Below are 15,886 nucleotides of genomic sequence, written 5' to 3' on the forward strand. Positions count from 1 at the left end.
CACGGCTCAGCTGTTGCAATTGAAAACAGGCATTTTAAAATCAGATGTGGTCATACATTCTCCAGCAAATCTCAGTATTCTCCAGTATTGGCAGCAGTGCCACTTATTTGCTAATACTTATAGTAAATCTGCCAGCATTTACTGATACAGTAATTACACAGCTAGAGGAGATCCCATTATTTGCTTTTATTTCACGGTAAGGATTCCTTGGAAAAACTACAGAAAGTATAAAAAACCAGAGGATTAAATTCTTCTTGTGCAAAGGGAGTAGTTTGAAGGCAGACCTTTGACAGCAGCAGGAATTGCTGCCACCCTACTAACCAGGGAAAGGGGCTCCCTCAAGGGGAAGCTAACAGGGTAGAAGGCAGAAAGGCAAAAGCAAATCACCAGGCATCCTTTTCTGTCTTTTCAGACCTGAGACCAAACGTGGGTTTTAAAAGCCCCACCTGTGCAACAGCAAACTCTTGCTTTTGCTAGAAGTGCTAGTAAAGAGCCATCAAACACAACATAAAGGTGCAACACTCCCAACTGGAACGGAAAACTCCCAGGCTATCTAGCCCTTAATCCTGCCATGGCCACAAAAGCCACTGGCTCTAAGAAATACCTCCAGCTGCTCCTTTTTCAGGTCGCTTTTCTAGGGCCCGTCTTCTGCGGGAATGTGCTGGTCTGGCCGACAGAAGGCAGCCACTGGCTGAACGTGAAGATAGTTATAGAGGAGCTCATCCGGCGTGGGCACAGCGTTACTGTCCTGGTATCCAATGCTTCCCTCTTCATTAAGCCCAGGGCTGAGGCTGCGGCGAAGTTTGAGGTCTATAATGTGCCCTTCAGGAAAGACACTGTTGAGAACCTGATCGAGGATGTGGTGGCACTGTGGCTGAATAATAGGCCAACCACCTTGACCTTCTGGCAGTTTTACAAGGAACTGGGAAAACTGTCCAAAAACTGGCACCAGATGAACAGGCTAATGTGTGATGCCGTGCTAACCAACCGAGAGCTGATGGCCCATCTGCAGGGATCTAGCTATGACCTGCTGCTGTCAGACCCGGTGACCCTCTGCGGGGACCTCCTGGCTCTCAAGCTGGCCATCCCCTTCATCTTCTCGCTGCGCTTCTCCCCGGCCTCCACTGTGGAGAGGCACTGCGGCAAGATGCCAGCCCCGCCGTCCTACGCGCCCGCAGCCCTGTCCGAGCTCACCGACCGCATGTCCTTCGGTGAGAGAATAAAAAACATTGTGTCTTACCATCTGCAAGACTACATTTTCCAGAGCTACTGGGGAGAATGGGACATCTACTATAGCAAGGTCTTAGGTAAGCCTTCTGCTACTTCACTTCTCATTACACAGCCTCCCGCCTTACAACCTGCACAGCTAGGAACCTGGCAGGGTCGCAAAGTCAAGGTCTGAGAGAGGTCAGCAAGAAGTTTGTCATTATGTCCCTATGTGGAAAAGGGAGTGGGCCACCAGGGTCCATGAGCTGCACCCACTCCCCTGTCAGGGTGCTGTGCTGCTATGCCATTGCATTGAGACGGGGATCAGTGGTCATCCCAACTGATGGATTTGACTGCTGTAATTATTTTTAATGTGGAGGTTGAAACAACTTCCACACCATATAGGGCCCTCAGCAAGGGAGCTCAGCTTACACATTTCCCCCTCCAGTGATAGCTTGCACAGAAAGCAGCAGGAACAGAGCTGTTTTCCTAATCCAAAGCACCATAACAAGGAAGGCGGAGCTGGTCAATTAAGAGCCAACCCGCCACCCTCAGTAGCAATACTGAAATGCGTTGTGGCTTTGTAATAGAGACTTCACTTACATCACCAGTCATATAAAGGCAATCCTCTCTCCACAAAACAAATTTTATTTAAAACACACCCTCCACCCACAAGCAAACAGTCAAAGTGACAAGTTTTCCTTTGCAGGCTTTTCTTCTGGACTGTTTTAAGTGAGTATGTAGAAAAATATGTTTATTGAAGTATTAATCACATGTGATCAACATGCCATTTCTACTAACCTCACACTGAGCTAATGAAAAAGAGCACTTGTAAATCTCTCAGGTGCAATTGGCTGCAAATACCTGCATGCTGCAGGACTCCACAAGTACACCGAACTGTTGTCATGTGCACAGCAGATAAGGTATCTCAGCTTGGCTTCTGTCCTGGTTTAACCCCAGCTGGCAACTGGCCACCATACGGCCGCTTGCTCATTCCCTCCCCAGTGGGATCAGGGAGAGAATCAGAAGGGTAAAAGTGAGAAAACTCGTGGGTTGAGATAAGAACAGTTTAATAATTGAAATATAATAACAACAACAACAATAATAATAATATAAAAATTGTAATGAAAAGGAAAATAACAAAAAGAGAGAGAAATAAAACCCAAGAAAAGCAAGGGATGCAAATGAAAAACAATTGCTCCACCAACTGACCGATGCCCAGCCAGTTCCCGAGCAGTAGCCCCCTGGCCGGCTTTCCCCCTAGTTTATACGCTGAGCATGGCATCACATGGTCTGGAATACCCCTTTGGCCAGTTTGGGTCAGCTGCCCTGGCTGTGTCCCCTCCCAACTTCTTGTGCCCCTCCAGCCTTCTCGCTGGCTGGGCATGAGAAGCTGAAAAATCCTTGACTTTAGTCTAAACACTACTTGGCAACAACTGAAAACATCAGTGTGTTATCAATGTTCTTCTCATACTGAACCCAAAACATAGCACTGTACCAGCTACTAGGAAGAAAATTAACTCTATCCCAGCTGAAACCAGGACAAGGACTGACATTATTTCCTAATTGCACATCAGAAGTGTGACCACAAATCAAACTGTTTAATAGATTTTCTGGTTCAACTTGTAGTGCGTAATAGGCACCTAGTGGCAGGCAGGACAGCCCACACCATCACCTACCAGCTCTGGCCTCCCGCAATGCATGCTCTGGAATAGGCAAGTTCACATGAAGACAGTCTTACTCCAATACTGGAGTCACTTGCCATGTAGTTTCATCCAGTTTGAGACGCAAATTTTTAGCTGCAGCCCTGGATCACCACCTTAAGTGCATGGATGATCAGTGGCTTTATAAAGCAAAAGGGTGCCCACACAGTGGGTGAACATCTTCGCTGCACACCCAGCTGTGCCCCAAAGAGCCAGAAGAATGAAAAAGTCACCTCTTCTACCAAACAGGTAACATCGAGACTGTAGTTAGACAGGCAGGAGGGCCAGGATGACCAACAGGACATGGTCCTCGCTGGGCTGAGCCCCCCAGGTCTGACAACTCTCCCTGGTGCTCCAGAGGAAGCACATCTTCCAGCTTCAGCAAGCTATTTACCACCAGATGGTACCAGCTAGTCCCAGTCACCTTTTTCCCCAGGAAAACATGCCATTACCCAGGACAGGACTTCATGGCAGCTACCTTGGCTCCCTGCCCTCCGGAGCAAGGCAGTGTCACGCATGCCCAGCCCAGCTTGGGAGCGCTGCTGCTCACGGTGAAGGAAGGCCACAGGGGCATTGCCACGCAGGGCAGGCTATGGCTGGGCAGGAGGTGGTGGTGTGACAGTGCTGTGGCTGCTGGCTGTGTTGGGCTGGGGGACCGGGGGGAAGGTGTTGGTCTGTCTGGCTGGCAACAGCCAGTGGCTGAACATGGAGTACATACTCCAGGAGCTTGTGGTCCGGGGCCACGAGGTGACCATGCTGCTGCCTTCGTGCTTCCTCATCCTCAACCCCACACAGCCCCTCACCCTTCCAGTTTGAGGTGGCTGAGGTGCCGATCACCAAAAAGGAGATAGATGGCTACCCTACTGGAAGAAGCTTTCTCTTCTTGGTGTTACCAGGAGAGAACGCTACCTGTCTGGGAAAGTCTTTACAAGCTAGCTCAACTGGTGTACAAGCAGGAGAACAGAACCAAAATAATTTGTGATGAAATCCTGAAGCATGAGGTGCTGCTGGAGAGACTGAGCGCAGCCACCTTCGATGTCCCCTTGGCAGACCCACTGGCACCCAGTGGGGTTTGCTGAGAAGCTGGGTATCCCCTTCATGTACACCATCTGGTTCTCCATAGGCAACATGATGGAGTGGCTCCGTGGGACACTCCCAATACCTCCTTCCTACCTAATAGCAGCCCTAAGCTGCTTAACAGATAGGATGTCCTTCCTGGAAAGGCTAAAAAACATCTTCACCTACACAGTGCAGGACATCACATATCATTACCTTCTCTGGGAAAGTTGGTGATGTTTTAGGTAAGACTGCTCTTACTTCCAGAAATTACATCATCTGCTGTACACACAAGAGTAAGTACCCAGAGCTTAGAGGTTAAGGCACAAGGTAGGAGCAAGACAGCTGTGAACTCACTCTCCTTCCCCCAAAACTCCTGTGTCAAGTCAAACAATCCAGGCAAGTACAAACGTTACCTGTTAATCCTGACCTGCTACACTAGTACAGCTAAGTCCAGGTACTTGTAGGATAGGTAAAACAGTTCTAAAGCCACTTGAAACAGAGCTCATCAGTCATATTCATAGATGAATCATGACAAACACTAAGAACAGCAAAATAATACTATATACCCACCAAACACTAGTACTGAATTAAACCTTTTGAAGTAGAAATAAAAAATGGTTTTGGAAAGCTATACAGCAATACTGCCTTTTTCCCCCTAGCACCCTTCTGGCTTGCTAGCTTAACTCAAAATGAGAGATAATGGCCTCCTCTGGTCTTTTAAAGGCTTAGGAGAGCAGCTGAGCCCCAGTTTGCAGTGATAAAAGGCCCTCAGCAGAGACATGGTTCTTTGCTTTTCTGAAAGTGTCTAAAAGAAATACTAGAAGATAGTTGTATTTATTTGTGAGTTCTTTTTTAAACAACAGTTGCATAATTATTTTCACATTTTTGCTCTAAGTGATTATTGTAATGCTTAAAAGGAAACAGGGCAAACATACATGCATTGTTGGTGGGCAGATAAAATGGATATTATTTCAATATGATACTCTAAATATTTTTATTTATATTTCACTAGTAGGGTGTAATTCTGCTAAGAGAGCTAAGTTGTTAACATACCCTACTATTAGAGTACCTAGCTGTGTGTTTACTTCTGTTGCTTATCATATTTGACGGAGACTAGAAAATCTTGTGCTGGCAGAAGCATGGTTTGCTGATGTCCTGTTGTGTAAGCCTCAGAGCTGCTTGGATCTTGTCTTGTCTTTTTTATTGTTAAATGTGGGGTTTAGTATTTAAGGCTACATGTGCAATACCTCTTTTATTAGCTGTGTTAGCTTAGCTGTTCTCTACCCTGACTGTGATATGCTTTGGTCTGGAGTGCATCCAGTCCTGAAGGAGGTGTGAAAGGAAGGGGCAAGCATCTCACAGAAAGTGGGCAATGTCCCAGCTCCGGCACTGTATGCGTGCACTTTCTCTTTCTCCTTGGAAAATCTTCTTCAGGGTTCTTATTATTCTAGTTGCTTTCCTAGAGCTACCTAAAGGCTTTTTCAAGTGATGAGGTTGAAGCATGATGAAAGACCGCTTGCTCCACTGTCAGTCTAGTAAGTGGAGCTCATGTGGTGGTGCTGAGCTCCTGCAGGAGTGTTCAGGCCCTGTTTACACTCAGTCTGAGCCTCATTCGCCTGCTGCTCAGGACAGAGCAGCTGCCTGTTCTTTTCCCTGAACACATCAGTAACACCAAGCATCTCCACTACATCTGCAGGATACAGTCAAGAGGTGAAGTCAGGTCTCTTGTCTTGGCAGTATCTGTCCTGGACTACATGATATGGATACACTGATGCCAGTGCGCAGCATCTTCCCAAGAGAAGGCAAAGAAGCAGCAAGGTGAGCAAAACCTCTGCTCCTCACCTCCTCCTGTTTCTCTCCCGGGGTGGCCTGATGCTGGAGTAATCTCTACCAGGACTGTGTCCTTCCAGCAGCAGTGCTGTGTGTCCACAGCATCTGGTTATAGAGAAGACAGAACTGGAGCACCCTGTGGGCTAGCTGTGAATCACTGCAGGACATTTTGCAACTAGTAAATGAAGAGAGAAAAATTGTAACCATCTTTACAGGTAGATTGGCTCTTACAGGACACAGAAACAAATCTAGGCTGTAGTGAAGTGATAAGATGGTGTTCATCCTGTAGCTGTCAAAAAAGTCCCATGGGCTGCTCATGTCCTTTCCCTAGCCTGAGCTCCTGCTTGATGCAGGAATGTGTATCATCTTCACCTTGAAGATCTGGTATGGGGGCATGCTGATTTTGGCTGGAACAGAATTAATTTTCTTCATAGTAGCTTGCAAGGGGCTGTATTTTGGATTTGTGATGAAAACAGTGTTGGTAACACAGGGATGCTTTAGTTATCGCTGAGCAGTTCTTACATAGCATCAAGGCTTTTTCTGCTTCTCACACTGCTCCTCCCACTGAGTAGGCTGGGGGTGCACAAGAAGTTGGGAGGGGACTCATCTGGGACAGCTGACCCCAACTTACCCGAGGGGTATTCCATACCATGTGGTGATATGCTCAGCAAAAAAAGCTGGGGAGGCGGGAGGCGAGTTTGCCAGGGTTGCTGTTGCTCAGGGATTGGCTGGGCATTGGTTGGCTAGTGGTGAGCAATTGTTCTTTTTGCATTACTTGTTTTTCTTGGTTTTATTTTTGGTTTTTGCTTATTAAGCTGTCTCTACCTCAACCCATGAGTTTTCTAACTTTTGCCCTTCCTTTTCCCCTCCTACTGCGGGGGAGTGAGAGGCTCTGTGGTCTTTTGCTGCCTATCAAGATTAAACCACAACACAGGGAAAGGGCTCCTGGTCCTCACATGCTGCAAAATGCACTTTGTAGTGAGCAGAAGCAGGAGTTGCCGTCATTTTGAGATAAGCTGTGGCTCTGCAGAAGACTCCAGAACGGGATTTGCTGCTTGCCCAGTCCTCCTATGAGCATTGTTTTGTGTTCTGACACGCCCTCTTGCCGAGCTTGGATCTCACTTTTATTGGCTGGCTCTAAAGTGTTTGCACACTGGAGCAGTGAACTGCTTCCAGCTCGGTCAGACCAGAGTTGTACATTGACTGCTGAGATGATGGGGCCAAGGTTCCCCTGGCTGCTCTGGGCCCACGCATGCTGCTGGAGTGCTGGCTTTTGTGGGAAGGTGGTGGTCTGGCCCACCGATGCAAGTCACTGGATCAATGTGAAAGTGCTGCTGGAAGAGCTTGTTCTCCGGGGTCATGAAGTGACTGTGCTGGTGGCCTCACGCAATCTGCTCATCGACTACCAAGACACCTCCTCCCCCTTCACTTTTGAGGTCTTGCAAGTCCCCTTTACCCAGAAAACCCTGAATGCTATCATGGATGACTTCCTCAATTTCTGGATGAATGAGGTCTCTAATCTCTCCCCCTGGGAGATCATGTGGAGGATGAAAAAGGACCTGGAGGTCTTTACCAATATGTCAAAGCAGACCTGTGACACCTTGGTGACGAACCCTCAGCTGATAGCAAAGCTGCAGCAAGCCAAGTTTGACGTTCTGGTTGCTGATCCCCTGTCTGTAGGCGGGGAGCTTGTAGCAGAAATCCTAGCAATCCCTTTTGTCTACAGCTTCCGCTTCTCAGATGGGAATGTGGTAGAGAAGCTGTGTGGTGGGCTCCCGTCCCCACCTTCTTATGTGCCTGCTAGCACAAGGGGGCTGACAGACAAGATGTCCTTCGTGGAAAGGCTACAGAACTTCCTCTTTTGCTTTTACATGGATCTATTTTTCTTGAAGTTTTGGCAAGACGAATGGGATGGGTACTACAGTAATGTCTTAGGTAAGGCAGCTGTTGAGTCGTTTCTCTTCTTGCATAGGTTGTGCCTTTTGAATGTTTTGGGAGCTCAATGCTGGTCTCTCAAAATACTCTTTCTCAACGGGCAGTAGAGATGGTAATCCTGTTTTGGTCACATGGAGGCTGTGCCTTCCCTTTTAGGTCTGGTCTAATCTAACAGACACCAATGCAGTTTTGCTCTAGTTCCTCCTGAGGATCTTTAGAGCACACAGTTCTAATTTTTGTCAATGACGATACTGTCGATGAGCTCTTGCAGTGAGCCGTATGCCCATTTTAGTGCTTTCAGAGGACAGTTGTTGCCTCTTCATCTTGATGACAGGCAGTTCTACAATTAAGATGGTAGTAGATAAAGGCTGGAGGGCAAAATCATTCCTTAACTAAGTGTAAGGCACTGGAGACAGCTCCACTGATAATGCAGGGATGGAGTTAACCCTCTTGTAACTAGGAATACTGGCTGTCTCTGGACAACTGCAGAACAAAAAACCACTCTTCATTCACATTGCATGCATCATCTGGAGATATCATCTTGCAACCCTGCATAGTACAGGATGCTAAGTGTGAGTTCATATTCTCGAACAATAAATGCTAAGAACTGCCAACTTTCCCTTTCAACTACCATTCAGAGTTTTAAATACTCTCCTTAAACTACATATATATCCGAAATTTTTGTTCCAACCTAGAACTCAGGCATGATTGAAAGTCTGTTAAAGAGACCTTTTAGTTCAATGGACTTTGAATCTTGTACAGAATATCTGTGTTTAGGCAGATAACGAGTGAACAGCAAGCACAAGGGCATCTATTCTGTTGCCCTCCAATCTCTTCCTGCATTTCCCAAGAACGCCTCTGTGCTCTGCAAACTAGTCCCTTTTCCCTGGATTGAATTTTTTTTTTTAATACCACATAAGACTTAATTACACACCTTTGTATCACTTTACTTGTAATGCAGGCTTAATTTTCACTCCAGTAACTTTGTAACTGACTCATTGCTCTTTACTTAAAATAAAATAAAAATTACTGGTATAGATTGTAACACTGATCAAGTAGTATAAGAAGATGCCCTACAGATAATTTTTATCTTGCTGCTTATTCGCTTAGTTCCTGCTTGCATTAGGCTGGCTTTGGATAATCATTTATTTACCAACACTTCTAACCCTTTTACTCCCCAGTTCCATTTTGTGAGGAAAATACTGCAAAGACAACTTGCAACATGTACCTGAGAATATATATTGTTCCAAATGGGAAGCTATAAAATTTTTATCCATTGGATTTTTTTCTATAGATGGATTTCTAGAGACACTGGATGTTGCATAAAATGACATTCAAAGCATCTATGGATTTGGCCAAATTTTCCTAATATGTGTCAGAAGGAGCTGACGCAGTCCCCAAGAGAACTAGGGATAGCTGTACCTGTCTTTTATTGTAGTCTGAGCAGCCACTGAGTGAGTCACCATTTGAAAAATGCCACAGAACTTTAAAAACTTTCCTCCTCCCTGACTGGTGATAATCACTTTGCGATTGATTTATTTTTTATTTGGAACTACATTTTCTGTAATTGTTCTCTTCCCCAAAGTGTGCTTTTATTACAAGCACAGGTAATGAAGTCTTTCAGTGGTACAAGAATTGCACTTCTGTATCACAGAAACTAAATGCTTCCCACTTACTCCTGTACTACTCTAAATTAATCCTGAAGGTTCAAAATCCCTTTAAAGATCGTATTGCCTTGTTCGTGGCAACCTGCCAAGGCCAAACACAGGACAGGGCAAAGAATACATCTGGATTTGTCCGTGTTTTCCTTTCATGCATGATTTGATAGACTACACTGACTGGGAGTGCCAAAAGACAAAGGTAAGGTTTATATTTTGCAATCTACAGCAAACAAGCCCACTCCCGTGCCTGTTGTAAACCCCTTGTACCTTGTCCATAGGAAGGCCCACAACCCTGTGTGAGACGATGGGGAAAGCAGAGATATGGTTAATCAGAACATACTGGGATTTTGAATTTCCACGGCCTTTCCTGCCTAATTTTGAGTTTGTTGGAGGACTTCATTGCCAGCCTGCAAAGCCATTACCAAAGGTATCCCAACTTTGTTCTGCCATTGGTTGGTTCTTTGCCCAGCAGAACAAAAACTGCTTCTCTCCCTGATCAATCATGCAAGCCATGTCCTGAGAAAGCTCATTCTAAAAGAAGATGCTCTGCTGCCAGTGGGGAGCATGGAGCTATTTAGCAATCTGTCTGTACTTATGCAAACTGAGGGCTGAGTTTACAACCTGCTGTCTTAAAAGAGGATAGCTGAGGTCAGCAGGAGGGAATACAGTGTTTGTTTCAGGAAAAATAGGTGCTACCTCAGGGTAGTTAAGTGTAATTTAATTCTAAGATGCAGACTTGGAGCTGATGGTAACACTGAAATACCTGATGCAAAAAAAAGCACTGTGATGGGACAAATTCTTTAGACAAAATGGAGTCAAGACTTGCAGAAAGAGACAATTGATGAACACTTTTTCTATTGTTGCTTAGTTTAAGACATCTTAAAGGGAGTAAAAAACTCAGCATCTCCAGCCTATGCTCTGCTGTGATTGGCAATATTCAGGTGGAATCTGAAACTCCCAGATACTGATGACAGCAACACAACAAGCTCTGGTCTAGATTATCACTCCTGTAGGAGCTTAGAGGAGGTAGGGTATTTTCAGTGTAAGTTGTCTACTTAAAAGAAACTGTCTAACTCTCTTCCCACTCCCCTGTAGCAGGGGTTGAGTTGGGGGAAATGGATAACCATTCTCTTTCGGATGCTATTGCTCCATTTCACATGATACTAACTAAAAAAAGGAACAGGAAGACCTATTAGTCTGATTTGTAGAAACTCTGTTTAGCAACATGTGCTGTATTGCAAGAAATAGAGAACTGGCTGACTAACAAAGTGAGAGCAGCAACTTGATGAATCTCTGACCAGGATGCTGAAAAACCCTGACAGTTTTCAGCACTGTCCCTTCCTGCAGAGCTATGAAATGCAAAGTACTTGTTCAGGGAAAATCCAGAACCATGACAGATTATGCTATGGAGGGTGTCACAGGGTATAGTCCTCTAACACCAGTGCCAGGATCCATTCCTGATGCTTGTGCTCTGAAAGAAATGTGTCCTGAAACTGCTTGACTTGCTTTCAAAAAGACAAAGCTTCTGTCACCTGTCCCAACTTGTCCTGCTCCTTCTTGGGGAGAAACTGCCTATTTTGCACAGGGCCAGGTCTATCTTTGTAATGCCCTTCTGTCAGCGGAGGTGCTCGTATACCACAATCATCTCCTTGATAAGCTAAAAAGGTTATGCTCTCTCTTCACAGAAATCTGTGCAATCTGTAGTGCATAATTACTCTTAGTATGTTTTCTGTCTCACCTAGGAAATGGAAGAATTTGTTCAGAGCTCAGGGAAACATGGCATCGTGGTATTCTCTCTCGGATCAATGGTCTACAACCTAACTGATGAAAAAAGTAATGTGATTGCCAGAGCCCTCAGCCAGCTTCCACAAAAGGTGAATTTCCTTTCCAGTCTAAAACAATTTGTCTTGGTTTTTTGTCACTCCTGTTGCCTTCAGCGAGCCTTTCGCATTTGGACTGGCCTGTTTTTTATCTGCATCTCTGCTGGATGTGCCACAGCTGGGAAGCTGTGCTCTGCAGAGAGGCAGACTGCCGAGTCACCTCACGGGGAGTTCTGGCGTTTCCCCTTCTCTGCACCAAATGACATGGAGGTGTGTCCATAGGCCAAAATATAAAAATCACTCTATGTGATTTTTATAATAAGCACCTAATAACTAATCAAAGAGCTAAACTGGAGCAAAGGCTATTTGAATTACTGGGAAAAGGTACATGGGTTTGAGATAAAGCCCTAGATTACATGTAACAATACAGAAGGGTACGTCACATGCACTACATTTATCTTCCTTTGTTCAAGGTCCTCTGGCGGTACAAAGGAAAAAAACCAGAAACTTTGGGCTCCAACACCAGGCTTTATGACTGGATACCCCAAAATGACCTGCTTGGTGAGACTGATTCTATCTGGGATGTGTTGCACCCTTGGAAAAACTGTTTCCTTCTTTGTTTTTTCCATTAAAACGGCTTATTCAGGCAAAAGAACCACATAACACTTGTGGCTACAATTAGTTTTGCAGCTTAAGCAGCAGAGGTTTGCTCTTGGGGCCTTAATTTCCTAGCCTGCTTTTGACTTTAAGGTGAGTGGCTGTACAAGAACCATGGAAGATACAACCAGGCTTTGAAGGGAGTAGGGAGCAGTGGCTCAAGAAGGCAGCAACTTGAGCTTAGCTATAAAGATGGATCTCTAAAGCAAACACCTCTGTCTTACAGAGCTCAGTGGCAATTGTCTGGAAAGGCTAAGAATCACGTCTAGGCAGGAGTAAATATCAAAGTAGACATGTATGAGCTGGATTTGGCCTCTGCAGTTAATCTCCAGGGCTCATTCTTCAAAATGCTTGACCTAAGCAAGGCTGCAGCAGAGGGCTGTTGTGAACATGATACCATGTAAAAACTAGAACTGCACAACAGCAGAAGGGCTGAAGTAAGTCTGGGGTAGTCTGGAGGAAAATGTTGATTCATATATTGCATTACAATAAACATGAATGTGTGAAAGCAAAGCATGCAAGCTCTGACGCTGATCCAGAGGTCGGGGCTTTTCCCTTCTCTAGCCATGCACTTGCCTGGGTACTTTGCAGTGCTCACATCCCCAGCGACCACAGTCTGCCGCAGCTGCTGCTACACATGCCTCTCCTTCCCTATTCAGGCCACCCCATGACAAAGGCCTTTATTACTCATGGTGGGACCAATGGGATCTATGAAGCTATCTACCACGGGATCCCAATGGTTGGGATTCCCATATTTGCCGACCAGCACGACAACATTGCTCACATGAGGGTAAAGGGAGCTGCAGTTGAGCTGGATTTCAGCACACTGAAGACGCAGGACCTAGTCGATGCATTGAACACAGTCATTAACAATTCCACGTGAGTTTTGTTCTTGCCTTACAGTAAGATGAGGTTATGAAAATTTTGGGCTGTTGATGTGAGAAATTCTGCTGGCTCTTCTGAGAACCAAAAATACTGAGTAGCTGGAGTTTGGGTTTCAGATGAAAACCACCTTTCATTTCTAAGAATGAGCATTTCTCAGAAAGGAGAGATCAGTAATGTGATTTTCCACATATTACATTTTATTATCCCTTTGAGAAAAATAGTTCTTGGAAAGCCCAGAGCAGCTCCTGAGACAGTTTTCTGCTCTCTCTCTCTCCCTTGTTCTCTGCTAGTAGAAATCCTCTGGAGGCTCTGGGCAACAATTCTACTTCTGTCTACTCTGTCCGTAGCCACAATTCTTTCTCCTGAGCTACCAATATCCTTAGGTTACTGTACCTATCAGTCAGGAATTACAGGCTAAGGAAGCCTGGCAGCTGGAATCCCTTGCTAAGGATAAGGCCATTGACAAATGGATTGGACAAAAGGCAGGAGTCCTCAGTCTTTGGCAGCAACTCCTGTCAAGTGTGAAGGACAGGTATCCCTTCAGGGAAGAACTTGCAAATTCCCAAAGAAAATGGACCAACATTGATGGAGGTATCCTGTATCTGAGGGAATTAGCCATGGTGGAGGTGATCTGTAACAACCTGGATGATGACAAGGCATCCAAAGACCCAGATGAAATCTGGTGCACGCAGCCCCCCCTGCCAACCTCCCTCCTAGTTTTATTGCTGAGCATGATGTCATATGGTATGGGATACCTCTCTTGTCAGTGGGGGTCAGTTGTCCCGGCTGTGCCCCCTCCCAACTTCTTGTGCACCCCCAGCCTACTGGTTGGCAGGGTGGTGTGAGAAGCAGAAAAGGCCTTGAGCTGTGTAAGCACTGCTCAGCAATAACAAAAACATCCCTGTATTATCAACACTGTCTTCAGCACAAATCCAAAACATAGCCCCATACTAGCTTATGTGAAGAAAATGAACTCTTATCCCAGTCAAAACCAGCACACTATATTATACTGGAACAGAAAATGCTGCAAATGTTTCCATGTTGCTTTTTTTAAAGGAGTATCTGGAATAATTTTGAATAACTTTTCTTTGCAAAAGATTGGCTTTCTCTATTACTGTTCATAACCCAATTTTATGCAGATAGGAGTAAACTGGGCCAGTTTCAAATATATTTACATAACACTGATGAAAGTAAAAGCAGGGCTGTCTACCTTCCTCAGGAGGATGGCCACGTGCTGAATGGGTTGTTTCAGGAATCAGTGACAAATCTTGGTTTCTTCTTTATTCCCCAGCTATAAGGAAAATGCTCTAAGGTTATCCAAGATACACCATGACCAGCCAGTTAAGCCACTGGACAGAGCTGTCTTCTGGATTGAATTTGTCATGCGTCACAAAGGAGCAAAGCACTTGAGACCAGCTGCTCACCATCTCACCTGGTACCAGTACCACTGCCTGGATGTTCTGGCATTCTTGTTCACCAGTACAGCCATTGCTGTCTTCACTCTTGTCAAGTGCTGCTTATTTTGCTGTAGGACATGTAGCAGGATTGCAAAGAGGAAGAAAGAATAGACATCCTGTTCCCATCAGGAGTTTTTCTTCTCCTAGGCTGATTGAGCAAGGCATATATGCACATTCTTTGGTGAATAAAATTATTAGGATATGCTTTAAGCTGGGCATATCACGAACCACCCTGTTGAACTGGGTCATATTAAAAAGCTGTTGTGTGGCAGAGCTGCTTGCTTAGCCAGCAAATTCCTTCTGGCCTAAATAAGATTGAATTATAGTTGCTTTATCCCTTGGGACCCTGTTAGCTGATCACACATGGTCCCTAGAACAGTAATGGCTGCTCTAACTTTTCAAATTAATTTTGGTATATTTCATAAATTCAGCCTTCCCATGTGTGTGGTACTGTGCACCCCTCAATCTGCAACTTGTCTCCTTACCTTAACTCTGTCCTCTCCTATAATGTCACCCAGGCTTTATGATTCACAACCAAAATGCCTCTCCTGTCAGAATAGCTCTCTCCAGATTGAACAGCGAAGCTAAGACCACAGGCTTCACAGGTGCCCATCTGAATGGCCAAGATCATAAAAAACTTGGAGCTGCAAGTGGCTGGTGAAGCTTGTATCACCACATTTTTACAAATGCACTGACTGCTTGGGGGCTGAGGGGAGACCAGAGTCCTAAAACCAGCAGAGAAATTACTTTTCTGAGAACCATTTATTTTCCATTCAGTCTGGAGTCCTGTTGCACAGGCCATCATTCTAACTGCAACACTGTAAGGGTGTGAACACCACCTCTGTCAGAAACTTGCCCATCTTAACCCTCAAATGCCTCTGAGCCACGCTAACTGATAAACACAGGAAAACCTTTAGAGACAGCACTTGCAAAGAAGTAACATTACATGTGGGAACAGTGCAATAGTCACTTGCCTTGCCTGAAAAGTTGGAGGGAAAATAATGCTGCTCTTGGCTCAGATAAGAGTGGTAGCAAACACAGCACTCCTGAAATTGTTCAAGGTGCACTTATTGATGAAAGCCGACTAAACAGATGCTAGGTTCAGGCCTCCTGTTCTAGGTAAGGTTATTCCACTGCTGTGCCCATTTATTCAAGAAAGAACCTGCCCCAATTTTAACTAATACTTGCTGTATTCTGGATGCTGCAGAATTGTTTTCAAACAGAACAAGCTGAGAAAACATGTTATATTTGTTTATATAATAAATTTCCCTACACTACATTAACTTTTTTATTAGCATTGTCAATGGTTTCAGTGTCTGCTTAAGTCTCTTCATACTACAACATTTACAAAAGCTCAAGTGAATTGTTTCCAAGTTAAAAAGGGATTAAAACAAGACTAGTGCTTCTCATGGTAACTTCTGGTACGCTGTTCCTATGGTCATGATGGGATCATATGCAGGAATATGCATATTGAAATACGCATAGTGAACAGAAAGCAGAACAGCAGGCCCCAGATCTTAGAAGACCACTACAGGCCCCAGATCTGAAAGGTGTTGCTATACCTGTTCATAGAGCTGGGTCCCTAGGCACAGCTCCACCAAGCTTGATCACTAACAGCCCCCATCATCCAGCTTCTGCAAGTGGAAGATTTGCTGAGATGTCAGTTTGGTTGC

At 45.1% G+C, this 15,886-nt stretch overlaps 1 protein-coding gene across 2 annotated transcripts; it reads left to right on the plus strand.

Moving 5' to 3' along the window:
* Positions 1 to 571: 571 nt before the first annotated feature.
* On the plus strand, positions 572 to 15,480 carry LOC142033371 (UDP-glucuronosyltransferase 2A2-like). Of its 2 annotated transcripts, none has more exons than XM_075033286.1 (6): positions 572 to 1,307; positions 9,673 to 9,821; positions 11,137 to 11,268; positions 11,688 to 11,775; positions 12,531 to 12,750; positions 14,048 to 15,480. In XM_075033286.1, the coding sequence occupies exons 1-6, from the start codon at positions 572 to 574 to the stop codon at positions 14,322 to 14,324; spliced, it is 1,602 nt and encodes a 533-aa protein (XP_074889387.1). In that variant the 3' UTR covers positions 14,325 to 15,480. The 2 variants fall into 2 exon arrangements, with proteins under 2 accessions (XP_074889387.1, XP_074889379.1); XM_075033278.1 differs by lacking the exon at positions 572 to 1,307 and adding an exon at positions 5,099 to 7,733.
* Positions 15,481 to 15,886: the final 406 nt, after the last annotated feature.

This window comes from Buteo buteo, chromosome 1 (assembly GCF_964188355.1).
Source record: "Buteo buteo chromosome 1, bButBut1.hap1.1, whole genome shotgun sequence".
Taxonomy (NCBI): Eukaryota; Metazoa; Chordata; class Aves; order Accipitriformes; family Accipitridae; genus Buteo; species Buteo buteo.